This window comes from Corvus cornix, chromosome 8 (assembly GCF_000738735.6).
Source record: "Corvus cornix cornix isolate S_Up_H32 chromosome 8, ASM73873v5, whole genome shotgun sequence".
NCBI lineage: Eukaryota > Metazoa > Chordata > Aves > Passeriformes > Corvidae > Corvus > Corvus cornix.
The window spans coordinates 31109894-31126580 of NC_046338.1; the positions used below are offsets into that span (position 1 = coordinate 31109894).

Sequence of the window (16687 nt, forward strand, 5' to 3'; positions counted from 1 at the left end):
ACATATTTAACACCTCCAAACCTGCAATATGCTGGTTTTGTCTGGTGTTTTATTCAACCAGCGGGTCCTGACTCCACCGCGCCTGGGAGATGTGTTTGGCTGCCAACTTTTGGAACGAGATTTTTTAAGAGCAACCTTTGGTGTCCCAAAATTGACAGGTTCAGCTCCTGTTTGAGTCCGAAAAGTACTCCTGCGTGGAAATCAGCTGTGCAGGTATCTGTGAGCCCTTAGTGTAATAAATGGTCAAAAGTTTTTTGGGTTTTTTTTGGGGGGGGTATATGCAGTTAACGAGTTAATTGTTATTGCGAGACTGTCACGGGTGTAATGGTGGAATGTGACCACTGGATGGGGATGTAACAGGGACCCAATGGGTTTAGTGGAAGGAACTTTCTAGTACATTACCTCATAGTGTACGAGGGATGAGGACGAGGCCCTGGACTGGGATTGGAGACCGAGCCAACCAATGAAGCGGACCTGTTTGGAAATGATTGGTGAGGAATGCACGGAGGGACAGACCAACCAGCGAACAGGGAAGGCGCCAATCAGCGCGAGGATTGAAAAGGGCCCCGGTCCGGTGGTACCTGAGGCTTTAAAAAGCCACCTGCACCCGTGGTGGTGGGGGGGGGGGGGAACCCTCCTGCGGAACGTGGGGTCTGAGGCGGCGCCCAGTGAGTCTCGCTGTCTTTTTTGTGTTTTGTTTTATTCTGGCTCGTCGCGCGGAGCCTGGGCTTATCCTGGGTTCCCGCTCTCAGCGGTTAACAAATAAACGAGTTGACTTTTCCTTTAAAAGTCTCAGCCTCGTTTACAGCATTAGGGAGCAGCCATTGCGCGCCGCTTTACCGCCCTGTGACCCTGCCGGGCTCCGAGGGGCGAGCCCCCGCGCTGGGGCTCTGCGAGGAGCACGGAGCCGCGGGGCTGGGTGGGCTGTCCTCGGGCAGCGGTAGGGACGCGCAGGGTGTTCCGAGTGCCAGGGGTTGTAAAGAGCAGAGGTTTAGGCGTGCACTAAACTCCGGGGGTGCTGGCAAGTGAGTACAGGGGTTGTTGGTGCAGCTGCTGCCAGCTCCCCCCTCCCAGCTTTCAGCCGCTAAGCGGGACAAGGTCGAAATTCCACGTGATTCTGAGCAGCTGTGGTATAAGTTGTTATCTGCTTGTGCGTGTTCCCCTTTAGTACAGAGGCGTCGAAGCAGGCGCGGCTTATGGAGGTGCTGAAGAAGGAGGTGAGGGCGCTGCTGATAGCTGCCAAAGCGGGCTTGACGCCGGAGCAGCTGGAGGAGCAGTACATGGCCATGGTCTGCAAACCTCTCCCTCTGCGCGAACTGGGCTTCCAGTCCACCTTGGAGCTGGTGACACAAATGCCTGACGTTGTCCGAGTCTGTTCTTCTTCTAAGACTGGCACCATAATCCTCAAAGGTGAGGTTTTGTTTCCAAATGGGTGGAGGAGTTGTTTGGAACGTCATACTGGTGTGAAGCGTTCTGCAGATGTGCAGAGCTGTGTGTCGCATATCTGTCCATGTGTTTCTCATACGACTGGTTAAGTTTCTGTCTTTGGTATTTCTTCTTGTATTTTGATCTGCCTTCTAACACCTTTGTGCTCTTCCCTCCTGAAAAAGTTGCCCAGGCTTCTAATTATTTTTGTACACTTTGTTTAGAAGCTGAGGTAGCATTTCCTTATGAGTACGCTAGAACTGGTAAGCATCACTTTTCCTGTAAATGCAGACTACAGCAGGAGCCAAAACCAGGGATAGGGCCTCTCGAGAGAAGCTGTGAAGGTTTCCCTACCTGACCCCATAGGAAGTTCAGCCTGTATCAAGGAGCCTTTTTCATTTTCTTTTTCTTTGGGGAAGTGTGGATGCTAGCAGGGACTGACAGAGGAATTTTCCTGTGAAACTTTCCCTTCTCATAAGAAAGCAGTTAGAGAAATCCAGCTTCTCACAGCTTCTCTGTGAAAGCTTTCGTTCCCATGAGAACTGGATGGACAACAGTTTGTAAGAATGTAAACCCATTTCTGCACCTGCAGGTTGTTGTGAGAACACTGGAATTGTTTTCAGTCTTGTGAGAAAAATATTTGGAAATGGGAGTGTTACTGCTCAACCTGTCACCTCTGAAGGTGGCGGGCCAATAGGCCAATCGTGTAATTTCTCTTTTACAAACCATGCTATAAATGTTATGGGTGATAAAACGAGGGCTTCGGCCATACCTTGCAACATGGACTTGGTGTGGTGATTTCGCCATTCTCTGCGGAATAACAGCGACAGGGAAGAGTCGTGAAAACAAATGGCAGTTGCAAAGAGTTGATTGGGAAGGGTGAAATGGTTGGGGGCTTTTTGAGTGCTGCAGTAATACAAGAAAAAGTTGCTTAGAAGCTTGGAAAAGACCTGAGCTGTTCTCCAGGGAGACCTTTCCTGGGCAAGGGGTGCTCTGTAATGAGAGTTTACAGTGATTCTGCTTTCCCAGCAAAACTCTCAGCAGCTTGGGTTTTGTTTGTGATCCTGCATCCAAGAATTTGACCTGCCTTCCTACCTGGTCTGAATTTCTAGGGATGAGGATGGAAACTGGTTGCTGGCTTTTAAAAATAGTTCAGTCCAGTTTGCAAAGGGAAGAGGTTGCTGGAAATCAGCCATGATTTAGTGTAGTTGCTTTTGGAGGAGACAACTGCTTCTGGAAAGGGTGTGGAAGGAAAGGAACTAAGAGGAGCTTTGCCAGTGTAGAGCTTTTAATGGTTCATTGTTCTGGTTGTCTGTTTTATTTCTTTCTGTTGTAGCCATTGTCGATGACTCCACCAGAGGGATTGCCAAGCTGGTTGCCAGCCAGAAAGTAAACACACATAGTAAGGCATCAAAGAAAACTGCTACGAAGGCGAATGCTACTTCTCCCACTAAGAATTCCAAGAATCCACAGGGTTTCCAAGCTCTGAGTGCCAGGACCCCTGTCCTGCCAGCAATGGTGAAGGCTGAGCTGCAGGACCTGCTGAGTTCCTCACCACTTCTGCTCAGGGATTTCCACAGGGCCTTCCTCAGGCGCTTTGGCCGGGCGTTCCAGTACAGGCAGTACGGATTTTCGTCCATCTTTGAGGTCCTCAGAAGCGTGTCTGATTCCATTGCCATTGAGCAGACAAAGGCGGGTTCCTTGCTACTCCTGAGGAAGTACTTGGCAAGCAACATAGAAGAGGAAGAGGTGCCTCAAGATGAGGCTGAGGAAAAAGAGATGCTGCAAGATAAGGCACAGGAAGAAGAGATGGTGCAAGGTGAGGCTGAGGAAGAAGAGATGCCTCAAGATAAAGCACAGGAAGAAGAGATGCTGCAAGGTGAGGCTGAGGAAGAAGAGATGCCTCAGGATAAAGCACAGGAAGAAGAGATGCTGCAAGGTGAGGTGGTGTGTTTAACTGAAAGCTATTGCAAGCTCTGTGGCCAAGCAACTGCTTTCAAGTGTGTTGCTGCGTTTCCAGTTGCTGTGGAAGTCCTGATTCCCCTGGGGTTTAGCACAGAAGGGCTGTTGTGTGCTGCAGGAGCAGCTGTCACAAGGCAGTTGTCTTGGTAGCAGAGAATTTAACTGGAAGGTTTCATCATGTTGCCACCCTTTTTTTGGGGGGGAGGTGAAAGAAGGGATGATCAGCCCATTCAGAGTATGGACTTGCTGAATGTGAGGGTAGGACTGGAATTTCCAGTCACTCCAGGCAACAGGTGAAAAAACTAGAAGGATCTTCTGAATGTCTGCTCTGCAGGCTGGTAAAGCCTTTGCCATACGCTTTCTGAGACTGAAGATTTAACACTGGCCTGAAAGGCACGGCTGCAGTGTTCCACTGCAGATGCCCTCAGCATTCCCTTAAAACCTGTGGGAGAGGATGGATAATCACGTAGAGTTCCTGCCAAATTCACAGCTTTTCCAGGGAAAATTCATTTTAACATTATTCTAGCTTGCTTACAAGAGCAGGTGATTCTTGTTTTGTTTTAACTTACTGACGCAGTGAATCCTCATGAATGTGGTGGCTGTGAATGCTGCAGGTAGTGAGGAGAACAACACCAGTGCTTTCAGACTTCCATTTTTTGATGTTTTCCCTTACTGCTTAATGTGCAACACTGCATCAGTCCAACAAAGAATAACAGGCAAATTAAATTGTCTTTGCAGCAGCATCTGCAGCTGAGATGCCTCCTGCGAAACCCACCTGTGAGACAGAGAGCTCCTACCAGGCAGCACTTCCGATGGATTCGCAGCCAGTGCAATCAAAAGCAGCCATTTTGAGTGCTTACCTCAAAAAAGTAAGTGGCTGGACAAACAATCTGTAGAATTTTCATGTCATATTCCAAGGGGTGGTACTCTTTTTACTATCCTTGTTTCTGTTGAGTTTGCACTGCTGACGCACTGCTGCTTTCAAACGTTTTTGTACCTGTTTTAGATGACTCTGGAGGCGACCAGACTCATATTGACCTGGTGTACAGCTTTATGTGACATCCAAAGTCAGTCTTTTTCTTGTCTCCTTCTGGTCTTGAGGTCTGTCAGATCATCCAAGGCTGGTTAAGTGTTACCGTGCTTGCTTACAGCAGTGGTGATAACCTTTTGCTTTAGTTAGTTGTAACTGGAGTTTAATAACTTTGTTGTGAGACAAGTTGTGTGAAATTTCCCCTGCTGTTGTTGACAGGGCTTCAGTGCCAACCATTTTGACAGAGCTGGGGAATGTTCCTCAGTGACCTTGATTCCTGCAGTCTCAAGTCTGCTATTTGGTAGGAAATTATCATTATTTTGTTTTGTTTAACAGTGTATTTTTAGACAGGGATGGAGAATAGCAGTGCAAAAGCTCTGAACTGCTAAATCTTTCTTTCAGAAATCTGTCCCTCCTTTATTTTTTTCTTTTGAGCATCTTTAGGCCTTCTTTGTCTCAGGAAAATCCTTCTTCTTAGAGTTGTTTCCTCTGCCAAGCTTGTCTTATGGCTGTACCCAGCTGTACAACTGGAGCTTACAGGCACGGAAAGAATCCCGAGGGTTCTACCCTTCGGTGTTTTGTCTACTAATGAGCTTGAAAGCCTGGAACTACGAGTTGGATTTCATGTAGCACTTGATAAAGCATACCCCTGAGAGATTTTTGGCAGCCTGTGCTGCTCCTTTAAAGAAATTTTACTTTGGTGTGATGAGGTCCACAGGGAATTCCCCTAGGTGAAACCACAAGTCTGCTTGTGTGAAGGCTCTAAAAGGGGGGATATGGTCTAGGTAGCCCCAGATTTTGCTCCTAGGAATTGCAGAGGGAACCCATTTAAAGATCCCGACAAGACTTGGAGGATGTTTATACAACTACTCTTTGTCATGAACCACCAAGTTTGCTGTTCTGTTTTAAAAATGCTCTAAAGACGAGGAAAGCAGTTTGAAATTTGTTCGTTTGGATGTGCAATGGACAATTTGTTCATCAGGATGCTGCAAGTAGAGAGGAAAGATGCAACCTGATCCCTGCCCTGCTGCCTGGTATCCCGAGACTAATCCTGGAAGTGTTTTCAGGGTCAGATGGGGCACAAGGGCTGAGTCCATCTGTCCAGTTGCAAGAAGGAGAAAGAATACAGAGCTGCTGCTCTCTTTTTCTTGCTGCCCTGACAGAAGGAAAAGTGTCACCCACACCACTCTTGGGAGCTGCCAGTCCAGCTTGGGGCAAGGAGTCAGCCACTCTTGCAAGCTATACCTCTTATAAAGCCTGGTCTTACCCTGTGTTCTCTTGCTTTATTGTTTTATAACTTTGTTGTATTTTGGGAGCATGTTTTCGAGTACACGTCCTGTAAGTCTTTCAAAGAAGTGTCTGTTGTCACTAACAACATGTGAGCTAGACTAGAAAGCTATTGTGTGCTCTTAACAGTCTCATAGGAGGAGCATTCTCAGAGCAAAATTGTCCATCAGAAACGCCACCATTCACAGGCGCTGCACAGAGGAAATTTGTGAAATTGTAAGGGTTTTGTAGAGGTGATGCTGCTGCTCAGGCCAGAATTCTCCTAGTTGCTTTTAGACTCAAAAATGTTAACTCACTATTTAACTCAAATGTTTTAGTCAAAATTTTTAGCTCCAAAAAATTGAAGGGCATTTGGCTTTACTCAGTCTGCAGAAAGAGGGACCAGGGAAGTGGTCACAGCCCCAAGCCTGCCAGAATTCAAGAAACATTTGGACATGTGCTCTCAGGCACGTGGTGGGATTCTTGGGGTGGTCCTTTGCAGGTCTAGGAGTTGAACTATGATGATCCTTGTGGGTGCCTTCAAACTCAGAATATTCCATGATTCTATGATCTGCACCTTTACAAAGGGATTAAGAGAGCCACTGTTGCAAAACCCCATTGTTTGCAGTTGAATTTAGCCATATAAGCAATGGGGAATGTGCTGGAATATGAGCTGCCCACACCTTGCCTGTTGTAGGATGCAGTGATAACTTGCAGTGTGTTCACAGTGAGTAAAACTGAAGTATTTCTGATTTCTGATCATTGGAGAAGCGCTGTCTGCTGGCACAAAAGAAAGCTCTTGAGGCAGTGAAAGTAGCTGATGTCTGATTAAGTCTCCCGTCTGTACCACTTCTAGTGAAATAATATTTTCAGCAGTTAGAATAAGGAAAAACTGAAAGCTGTGCTAACAGCTCACTTGTACAAATTTGTCTTAAGTGAGAAAAGAACAGAATTTGTAGATTTTGACTGGTTTTGTCTCTGGGAAGTAGCTCTAGTGTGAAGGTGGGTTGCATTCACATCTTCTGTCATTTCTGAATCATTTTCAGAGAGTTTTGCTGGTTCAATCATGTACTTTTTCATGGTCGTGAAACACAGAAATAATTCCTTATCCAGCAAAGAGGTGGGTTGGGTTTGGTTTTGTTTTGCTTTTTTGGCAATAGCCATTCACTACTTTTGTCTAAATATGTGATGTGACTTCAATTCCTCTCCTTTATTCCTTGCAGGAATATGAGCACGGTATTTTTGTAGCTTGACCCCTCTTAACACTGGAGGGAAGAAAGAAAGAGAGTGTAAAAATGATTGTTTCCCTCACAGGGAGAGTTTTCATCCAAGTTCATCCAATTTGTTGGGGTTCTCTGATATTCAGTAATTCACAAGTCCCCAGGAAAGCGGAGCTGTTTTTTAAATTAATGGAAAGGCCAATTCTGTGTGTTCAGTGCATGACGAGACCTCCCACTTACCCTTTGTAGCTTCAACGTTTTAAGCAGTTACCACCAACTCCAGCAATCCCTCCAGATGCTGTTCAGGACAAAAGCCTTTGTGGTTTGCCACCTCTGAAGAGAAGGTCCTTGGTGGGAGTCGCTGTGGACTTTGTCGTCTCTCCTAGCCAGTTCTACATCCACATCTGCCGCGCAGAACCATCCTATGAACTGCAGGATATGATGATTGAGATGAGGTGGGAGCATGCTACAGCAGGGCAGTGTGTGTTTGTGCTGAGGGAACAGGGCACCCAGCTCTTGGCGATGGCCCCTGCTGGCTTCATTGCTTGGTACAGAGATGCTGGTGCTGTCCTGAAACACTCACTACTCAAAACGCTTATCTGTTCCTTTTAACTAACAAGCAGTAAGTGTGGTCACCAGCAGTTCCTGTAGTTTGTCCTAGCAGTTCTGAACTTCATAAGCCTGGAAAGGAGCTTGAAGGGTTCCTTTGTCATGTCTGGTGCAGCTGTTGCTAATGGGCTCGGTTCATGCTTTTACTTCCACCTCCAACACTGCACCTGGGCCAGTACTGCAGAAACTGGTTCATGAGAAATGCTGGTATGTCAAGGTAATGGTAAAAAAGTAATGATTATGATGATTGTGTTTAGCCTCTGATCAGTCCCCATTACTTAACTTTTTGTCAGACCCTAAGAGTATCATTCAAATGTTAAAAGTTTGTGTTTGCAATTCTATTGCCATTTCAGTTTAAGTGTGGCAGAACAGAGATATAAAGGGCCTATTGAAACAACTCCTGAAAATTCATGTCATGGGGACTTTGAAAAGTCAGGATTCTTTTGATGTCTCATATATTTCTCCTGGTTCATTTCCTGCATCCTACTGAGTGCAGTTCCTCACTCTGATCTTTTACAGACACGTTTACTCATATAAAGTTGCTTCTGATAAATACATCATGCCTGAGTCCGCAGTGCGGCCTGGGCAGCTCTGCTGCGTCATGATCTCCCAGTGGTGGTACCGTGTGGTCATCCACCGTGTGATCAATGACCAGGAAGTAGAGGTGTTCTGCGCAGACTATGGACAGCTCCAAATTGTCCAGAGGTCTCAGCTGAGATTCCTCAAGTAAGTAAATTACACGTGGGCGGCAGAATCGCAGAACAGTCGAGGTTGGATTAGGCTTCTGGAGCTCATCCTGTCCAAGTTCCCTGCTGTCATAGGTGGGGCTGTGTAGAACAGGCTGCCTAGGACCATGCTGAAATGGTTTTTGAATGTTTCCAAGGATGAAGATCCCATGACCTGTCTGGGCAACCCATTCCAGTGCTTGGTCACCCTCCTGGTAAAAATGACGCTTTCCAGCTGTCCACACTGTGCTGATGCATGGTGTTGTTCTTCCCCAAGTGCAGGACTTTGTTGAATTTTGTGAGGTTCCTGTCTGCCCATTTCTCTATCCTGTCAGGATCCATCTGGATGGCAACCTGACCCTCTAGGGCATCAGCCACTCCTGCCAGTTTTGTGTCATCAGCAGACTGAGGGTAGACTCTCCCCCGTCACCCAGGTTGATAACGAAGACTGTGGGTACCCTGGGGTACACTGCTAAATCCTTTCCTGTGTCTGCCTTCACTCCTCAGTCTGTCCTCCTGCTGCTTTCTGTCCCCTCGGGGCAAGCTCCCTATTCCTCCTTCCTGGGTTGCATGAATGGATATACACATTCTCCTGAAGGCACATCAGTCCAAGTGGGATGTATTTGCAGTGTCAGAGGTGCTTGTTCTCTGCAGTTCAGCACATTTTCCATGTTTGTGTCTTCCCCCTTGTTTGCCTCTCCTTGTGCCTGGTCGTTGGCATTCTTTGGTTCAAAAGCCATGGCTCTCTGTAACTCAGTCTGCACAAGGGGTTTTGATGGGAAGGTGCTTGGGTCAGGGGGTGCATAAGGGACCAGTTTTTACTGCTGCTTCTGCTGTGCCCATTCTCTGGATATGGAGTGTTTTCTGAAGCTGCTGTTGGGTTTTAGTCATAAGTGCACGATCCAATGTATGCTTCTGTATTCCTAAACTGATCCTAAAACCTGGAAGAGGAGGAAGTTCTGCACTCCTGCTGATTTATCCCTGTTTTTGCTGTAATGGCTTTGCTGTGTGTTTTAGGTGGTGCTACTCGAAGCTCCCTGCTCAGGCCATCCCGTGTTCCTTGGCATGGGTAAAACCCGTGGAGGTATGTGTCCACATGCAGTTTTGTTTACTGACATAGGCACAGGAGTTACCAAGTAGAGATTTGTTCTCCTGCTAAGGGCAAACATTTGGATGAAGTCGGGTCCTGTTGATACTTACAGCAGAACTGGTGCTGTTATGTTCAGCAGAGTGTGCTGGGTAAGCCTCTGCTCTACAAGCAATCACCCTTCCACTGCTTTCCTTACCATCAGCGCATTCTTGCTTTGTATTCTTGCAGAAACCAGATGGCTGCTGTTAAGCAACGCAGCAAACTTGTTCCTTTCCCTGCCAGTAGTTCCCCAATGTTCTTCTGAAGCATTAGTAGCTCCAACGCTCTGTTTTAAAACATTCTTCTGTGACAGAGCTTTGAGTGAGTTGGTTTGATGCAGTTAGCCCAGCCAGAGAGTTACAGAGGTCATAAGAAAGTTTCTCTGTGATGGGAATCCTCTTGCTCAAAGAAGCCTGAGAAGTACAAGCTCTGAAGGAAAGCATGTGACCAGAGTTGCTGCCTCTGTGTTTTTAAAGATGTTGCTTTTAAAAAGTTATTTCCCCTGAGTTTTGAGGGTTAATCACAGTTTTCCTTAACAACTTTTGATACTTCTGATGTTTGTAAAGTCTTGTGATTCCAGGAATTAAAAAAAAAACCAAAACCAACAAACAGCTGTGTTTTAGGCAATCGGGATAAAATCACTGGTGGATGCCATTGAACTACGTTTGGAAGTAGGTACTTGGGGTGAAAGGGCATTCTGAGTGTAATGAGAATTGCAGGCTTTGGGGTAGTTTGGTTTAGTTTCATGCTGGGAAGCTTGTCTGCCTGACTTTCCTGTGTTTATCACTAGCCTGGCCTAGCTCAGCTGGCTTTTGGCAAGGGCCCACCAGAAGGAAAAGTCTCAGGTGGGTGGATGTTGGTCTGTTTATAGTAACTTTATGTTGTTTCTTCTTCAGGGTACATGGTCCAGTGCTGCAGTTCTCCTGTTCAAGGATCTCTGTCGCTTCAAGGAACTTGTGGGCATCGTGGATGAGTATGTGAATGGTATTCTGTACCTCTTCCTGTGTGACACATCCACCAAGGACGATGTCTACTTCCACTCCGTCTTGAGCGATATGGGATATGCTGATGTCTGTGGAGAGAACATTCCTTCCCAGGTCAGGAGGGAGGCGTGTGCTGCTGAAAGGAAGGGGAAGGGAAGGATCCCTGTTCGGGTGCCTGTAATGGGAAGATTCTTCCCTTGAAGCAAGTGGTTTTGTGAAGAGCAAAACTGGTATTCCCTGCTTTCCTGTAGCCTGTCATTTTGTGACTGCATCCCAGAGTGTCTAACTCTGTGGTGAGAGCTTGCTTGTTGCTTAAGGTGGAATCTGATGATACAACAGAGATGTTCTGTTTAGTAGAACAAGCTACTTTCAGCCTGTCTTCTAGCAATGAATTAAAAGTTGATATGGAAGTGATCTTGGTTTAACAACTCTCATACTTTGCCAGTGAAATGTACAGTGCTGGATGGCATGACCATGGTAGATTGCCTGTTGTCTTTGGATAGACACACCAGTTGAAAGCCAGAGCATTTGTGCTTTAAGCTTAGCTGTGCCATTATTTGTGTGTCTCAACTCAGTTTCAGTAAGAACTGTGTGGATTTATGCAAACCCTTGGAAAGGTACTGCCATGATTTTGTATTTCGGCAGAAAGCTGAGTTTTACAGCCTGGAGGGCTTCTATCTGTTGTTTTATTCAGCAGATGCAGAATTGCATGTTTTGTCAGGATTAGATCCTATGATGGTATTTTTGCATGTGTAGGCCCAGTTTTGGGGGAGAGGGGCATTGCTGAGAAATTTTGCTGTTGGCAGAAGAGGAGTTGATTTTCATAATAAGGCTGTTCCTGCAGGAATTTGGAGCTAACTCTTGGGTGTTGTACACCTTCACAAAACCTGTTAGAGATTTGCTGAATCCTTTTTATTCTTCGTGGTAGTTACAGTGTAGGGGTTTTTTACTATACTGGTGTGGTTTTTATTTGTTCTAGGAATTTGAGGAACTGAATCCTTTAGCCTTGTATATTCAGCCCAGTGGAAAGCAGGGGAATGCTGAAGTGGTGGAGCCAGACCTTCGCTTCCAGCAGGAATCTCGAGATGCAGACAGTGAAACAGCAACCTCGAAGCTGGATGGGGCCAACCTGTGACCAGGTGAGGGTTTGGCACAGCTGTCATTCCATGAAATCAGTTCCAGGGCTCAGCAGATGTCTCATTTTAGTCCTGTGCAAGTTTTCTGTGAAGTTGGTTTTCTTCTTTCATCAAAAGCGAGCAGAAACGTAATATGAAAACTATTGTTTATGTGGACCATAAATACCTTCCTAGCTGCCTGTCCTCTGATCCCATTTTAGACTTCAGGGAGTCTCTGTGGTCCCTCCAACCTCCCGTAGGTGCACCACAATGTTTCAGTCTGAGAATGCGCTCTGAGAGCTCAGACCTGTGCCAGATTGCTGTGATGAGTTTGACTTGGCACTTCCATGGTTTTGCACCCCTGGGAGCCAGGAAGTGTGTGTTTTCCTCTTAGATCTCTGGGTCTGGCAAAGGATGTGTAATAACTTGGGGCAGCCTGTAAATGCAGGAAAAGACCAGAAGTACTGGTGGTGAATAGTTGCATTAAAGGGTCTTGCTCATCCTAAACTGACCGGAAAGGAAGTGATTTGCAGTCCTGGTTGTTGTTGGAGATGAGGTTGTGTACAACTACACGTTAATAACTCTTAAGGGTGAATGTAAAGCATATGTGTATGCTTTACACCTTGGGTTTCAGAGCATGGTAAAAGAGAAGCGCTTGGCTATTTAACAGTTTGATTAGTTGCTGAACAGAGAGGTTAAGGAGGGAGGAAACCCCAGGTCTTGGGTGCAGTCTAGGGTAGTACCATTAGGAACACCAGGAACACTTGTCTGCAGGTGATGCTCTCCCCTTTTCTGTGTTATTTAAGTTGTTGTATTTTCATGAGGTGTTTTACTGCAGGGACCAAAGCACCTTCCAGGCAAATGTCAGCTGTTGAAGTGCTCAGCAGGGGGCCTGCTCTGGGGCTGTGTTTCTGACATTGCTCTGAAATAAGAGTCAAAGTGAGTGTAATGCTAGTCACTTTACTGTAAAGTAGTCATTTTCTCTAGGTTTTTGTCTAGCCAACTTAGGTTTCTGTGCTAGAGAAACTGTGTGAGCTGTGTGGCTTGGATATTAATGTCCTTGCTCTGTCAGTTTATCAAATGAGCTGAAAGACATAAACTGTCATCCTATTGTATGTATTTGGAAGAAGGTAATGTGGGGAAGACTGCAAATCTGAGTTTGTGTTTCAAATGCAGGAATCTGGAGAGTTCCTCACCTAGTTGACTAAAGCAAGATCCATAAATGTCAGACATAGCTGGTGATTTGAAGACTGGAGGAATATAAATGCATCCTGTCCCTCAGTGAGAATGGCGTGGGTGGCAAGAAGAGATAAAAATCCCCTTGTAACCTTGTTCTTGTCCTAGCACTCATATTTTTTACTGCATGTTAAGCAGAGGCTTTCAGTGGGCTGCTGGTATCCAGCTGAGTAGTTGGCTAATTGGGCTCTAGTGATGCCTGTCTTGGCATCCTGTCAGCACTGAATTCCTGCTGCCCAGCCATGTGGCTGTCCTTGCTGCTGCAGGGGTGCCTCAGTCCTCTTGTGCCCTGACAGCAGAAGCAGCCTCGAGAGCAAGTACTCAGTTTTTGAACAGCTGTGGTTGAATTGCTGCTTGTCTGTCATTTCACTAGTTTTCTCTTCCGTGCTGAGTTAAAAAATACAAACATCAGCTCTAGTCTGTGGCTGAGACATGAGTGAACATCCCTGAAACCTAAATTTAATTTGAATTCATAAGCAAAAATGCAGAGGGGCTTCCTCTGACTCAGCTCTTGCCTCCTTGCAGAAATTCCCTCTGTCATTGCCATTACTGGTTCTGTGTGGGGCTGCTGAGAGATGAGACAGCTGTTAATTCTTTGCTAAGAGAGGGTGCCTTGTGTCTTGTAATAATCTATGGCTCTTTCCAGCTTGCTGTGCAGGAAAAGCTGCTACACTAAGGGATTATTGTTGTTGTGTAGTCTTCTTGTTGTGGTTTTTTAATTATCAATTTGCTGACCTTCCACTTCTTTGTAAATTTTGAGAGATAATTAAGATCAGGGCAGCTAATGAGCTAAGTGTGCACTAATTGGACCCTCTCAGTTTATTTACACACATTTGCAGACATCTCATTCTCTGGGAGAGTCCTCAGTGCCTGCTGTCTCAGTCAAGTCAGCAGAAGACCTTTACACCTCCTTTATTTACCCCAGGCAACCAGCAGAAATGAGGCAAGGTGGCCCAGATCAGATGGGAAGTTTTTCCAGCAAGGCCCAGCTTTGTGAAGCCGTACATCCCGGTGCTGTACTCAGGGCAGTACCGTTCATGCTGGGCCCCCTTGTCAGTGTGAACAGATCTGTCAGTCAAAACTGACTGACAGAAAGCTGAGCAGTGTGTTACTGTGCTGTGAGTTGTGCAGTCCCTCCTGGGTGTGTATCTGAGGGCTGCTGCTGCTGGAACAGGTGGACATGCTGGTGTTTCTGTGGGCTGGAGCAGTAAATAGCTGGATGCAATGCATCAGGTGACCTTCGTGCAGCGAAATGGATTTCTAATGGTTTAATGGGAAGAAATTAATTGAGGGTTAGTTCTCTCAATGTTGGGTTTTGTTCTCTTTTCTAGCCTTTCTGCTGCTTGCATGCAGAAGTATTTGTTTCTCCACTCCAGTGTTCATTTCATACTGAGTCTCTCAGTCTCTCAACCATAAGGAACTAAGGATTTTGTAAACCCTGTGAGGTCCCTGTGTGGGTGCTTGTCTTCCATCTTCCAAACAATGGAAGCATTTACAACACCCATACAAGAGTTGCTCAATGTGCAAGGTGCATTAAGTGACTTGCCAAAGGCAGTGGCTGTCTGTGCCTTGGAGCCCTCTCCCTGGAGTTCCCTAGACACGAGCTACTGAATTCACATCTGTTTCCCTGCCTCTGGGGAGGTGGAGGTGGAGGAGAGGGAGAGAGGTCCTTGCATTATACCATGTCAGACTTACCAAATAGGTGTGCAGTAGGAAGTCTTCTTTCCATGGCCTGGTGAGGTCTAGGAAAAACTGATTTCAGTCTAAACTGGAGCTCTTGGATTTGCCAGTGTAGATTTGATCTTTCTTTTTTGTGTCCTTCTTTATGCAGATGAAGAAAATACGAAGACCAAGACCTTCTTGGGAGTCTCATGGTTGGCCTCTGTGGTGCTCTGGGCTGTGTGACCAAGGGCCACCTCAGGAGCCATGTGTCCTCCTGCGCTGCTCTTTTGGCCACTTCCCATGCCTACTTCCAGTGGCTCCGCAGCCTGAGAAGGAAGGTGGGATAAGAGGGGAGAAGCTGGAGCTGCTGCTGCCAAGGAAGGCTGTCTGGAGCAGCACAAACTCTGTTTGACCATGCTGTTAGGGGTTTTTTTGTTCAGAAATGTTTAATCCCTTGAAAAATCCTGGAGTGTGACGTCTCAGGTGTGCCCAGCATGTGTGATAAATGTTAGTTTTCCTTTCAGGAAAATAGTTCGGTTTTGTTGTACCAGTTGTGTTACTGAGTTACTTCAATAAATGGTTCAGGAGAACATCCAAGTGTCATGTTGTGTTACATATCCTTTAAGTTTAGGAGAGGGAAACTGGCTGCCTGTCCCTCCCTCTTTCAGTGCATGAGCTGTTTTGACATCATGTGGGGATGTGATTTTGGTTTTTAATGCAGTGGCTGCTCTACCCACTCCTTGCTGTGAGGAGAGCCAAAGAAACCTCCTTCCCCAAGAAGAACATGCTGTGATTTGTTTGTCTTCTATACAAAGTGTCAGGAATCTCATCTTAAAGATACGGAATAAAATCTGTTAGGGATCCAGTGAGAGAGAGCCTGAAGCTTGACCATGTTAATGTAGCCTCTTGCCTGTGGCAAGTGATCCTAATGGGTGTTAATGCAGAGTAAAACTGTGAAAACAAGTGTCCTGGTTAGGAATGCTGGCATCCTGGTGCCTGGAGTGTTCCTCAGATCTTCAGGGGCTTCAAGGGCCATTCTGTGCCCACCTGCAGCAACACCAGAGGTATCTTTCATTGCAAACCACCAAGAAAAGCTCAGTAATATTAGCAGTAATACTGGAATGGGTAAAAGCCCAGCATAAGATGTTTGTTGATTCGACTAGTTGATCTTTAAAGCTCTCTTCCAACCCAAACTGTTGTGTGATGATTTCACTTTTAATTTCAGTATTTAAAGGTGGTTTGGGATGTCAAACAGCTAAAAACCGAGAATCTGCTGCTGGTTAGAAAGCAGCTGCTGGGAAAGCTAATGAAGGAGATGGAAGGAGAATGCTGAGGAGCAGGGGCTGTCCAACCCTGTGGGGAGATTCAGAGGTTTCCTGACTTCTCTGGTGCCACGTTTGGGTTGGGGCACTCACTGCACATTTTTGTCATCCATCACTGCAACGGGGCTGAGCTTGCTCGGAGCTCACCCTCTGCTGCAGAGTTTCTGGTTTCAGGGAGGTGGCGGGTGGGGTGTCCTGAGAAGACCCCCAAATCCTCTTCTACCCCTCCCTGGGCTGCAGCAGGGGCCTGGGCCTGGAAGAGCTGTCATTGTGTCCCTGCTGCTGCTGGGTCACTGCTAGATGGCAGCCGAGGCCAGCGCTCAGCAGCTCAGCTCCCTGCAGCCTGAAACTCCTCTGGGGGCCTGGGAGGGCGGGCAGGTGAGGAGCTGGAGAACATCCTGCTGAGTGGGCAGGCCCTGTGCCCAGCAGGAGCTGCCTCTGTCCTGCTCCCTGCCTGGGCTGCAGCAGGTCCCCAGGCTGCCTGGGCATGTGACTGGGAGCTTCGGGGATGGGTCCCACTGCTGTTTCGAGAAATTGGGAATGCGGAGATGCTATGGGGTCTGGAAGGTGCTGTGTGGTTACTGGGAGCTTACATGTGTGCAGAAGGGTGGCAGCGAGTTTGTGGGAGGGAGCCAGCAAGTGTTAAAACAGTATCCCTGTGTTTTGGGAACTCCCACATCTGCCAGTTTGGGAATGGAGGGAGCGTATTCTGGGCACATCACTCTTTGCACCCTGGGTACCTGTTGAAGGTGGGCTACAGGGCCCTGCTGCAGTCCCATGTACCTTTCCTCGTGCTTCACTGATCAGGATTTCTTTTTTCTTTGAGGTTTTGCCGTTCACATGTTGTGTGCAAGTGCTTGGTTAGTTTTCCATGCACTTTCAATCAAGATAAAAAGTGAAGAACTGAACCTTTACCCTGAGTCTGGACCCCCCACTAGCACCTGAGGGATGGAAAACCCGCCTGGAGCTGCTCCCCTGCTCCAGGTTGATCTGAGCTACTCTT

At 46.8% G+C, this 16687-nt stretch overlaps 1 protein-coding gene across 1 annotated transcript; it reads left to right on the top strand.

Annotated features, from left to right (window-relative positions):
- Positions 1-463: 463 nt before the first annotated feature.
- TDRD5 (tudor domain containing 5) lies at positions 464-14954 on the top strand. The gene is made up of 11 exons (XM_039555626.1): positions 464-577; positions 772-1025; positions 1169-1410; positions 2762-3364; positions 4126-4256; positions 7153-7358; positions 8032-8238; positions 9255-9321; positions 10263-10463; positions 11329-11488; positions 14532-14954. Exons 1-10 carry the CDS (start codon positions 464-466, stop codon positions 11482-11484), a joined length of 2181 nt encoding a protein of 726 aa, XP_039411560.1. The 3' UTR covers positions 11485-11488; positions 14532-14954.
- Positions 14955-16687: the final 1733 nt, after the last annotated feature.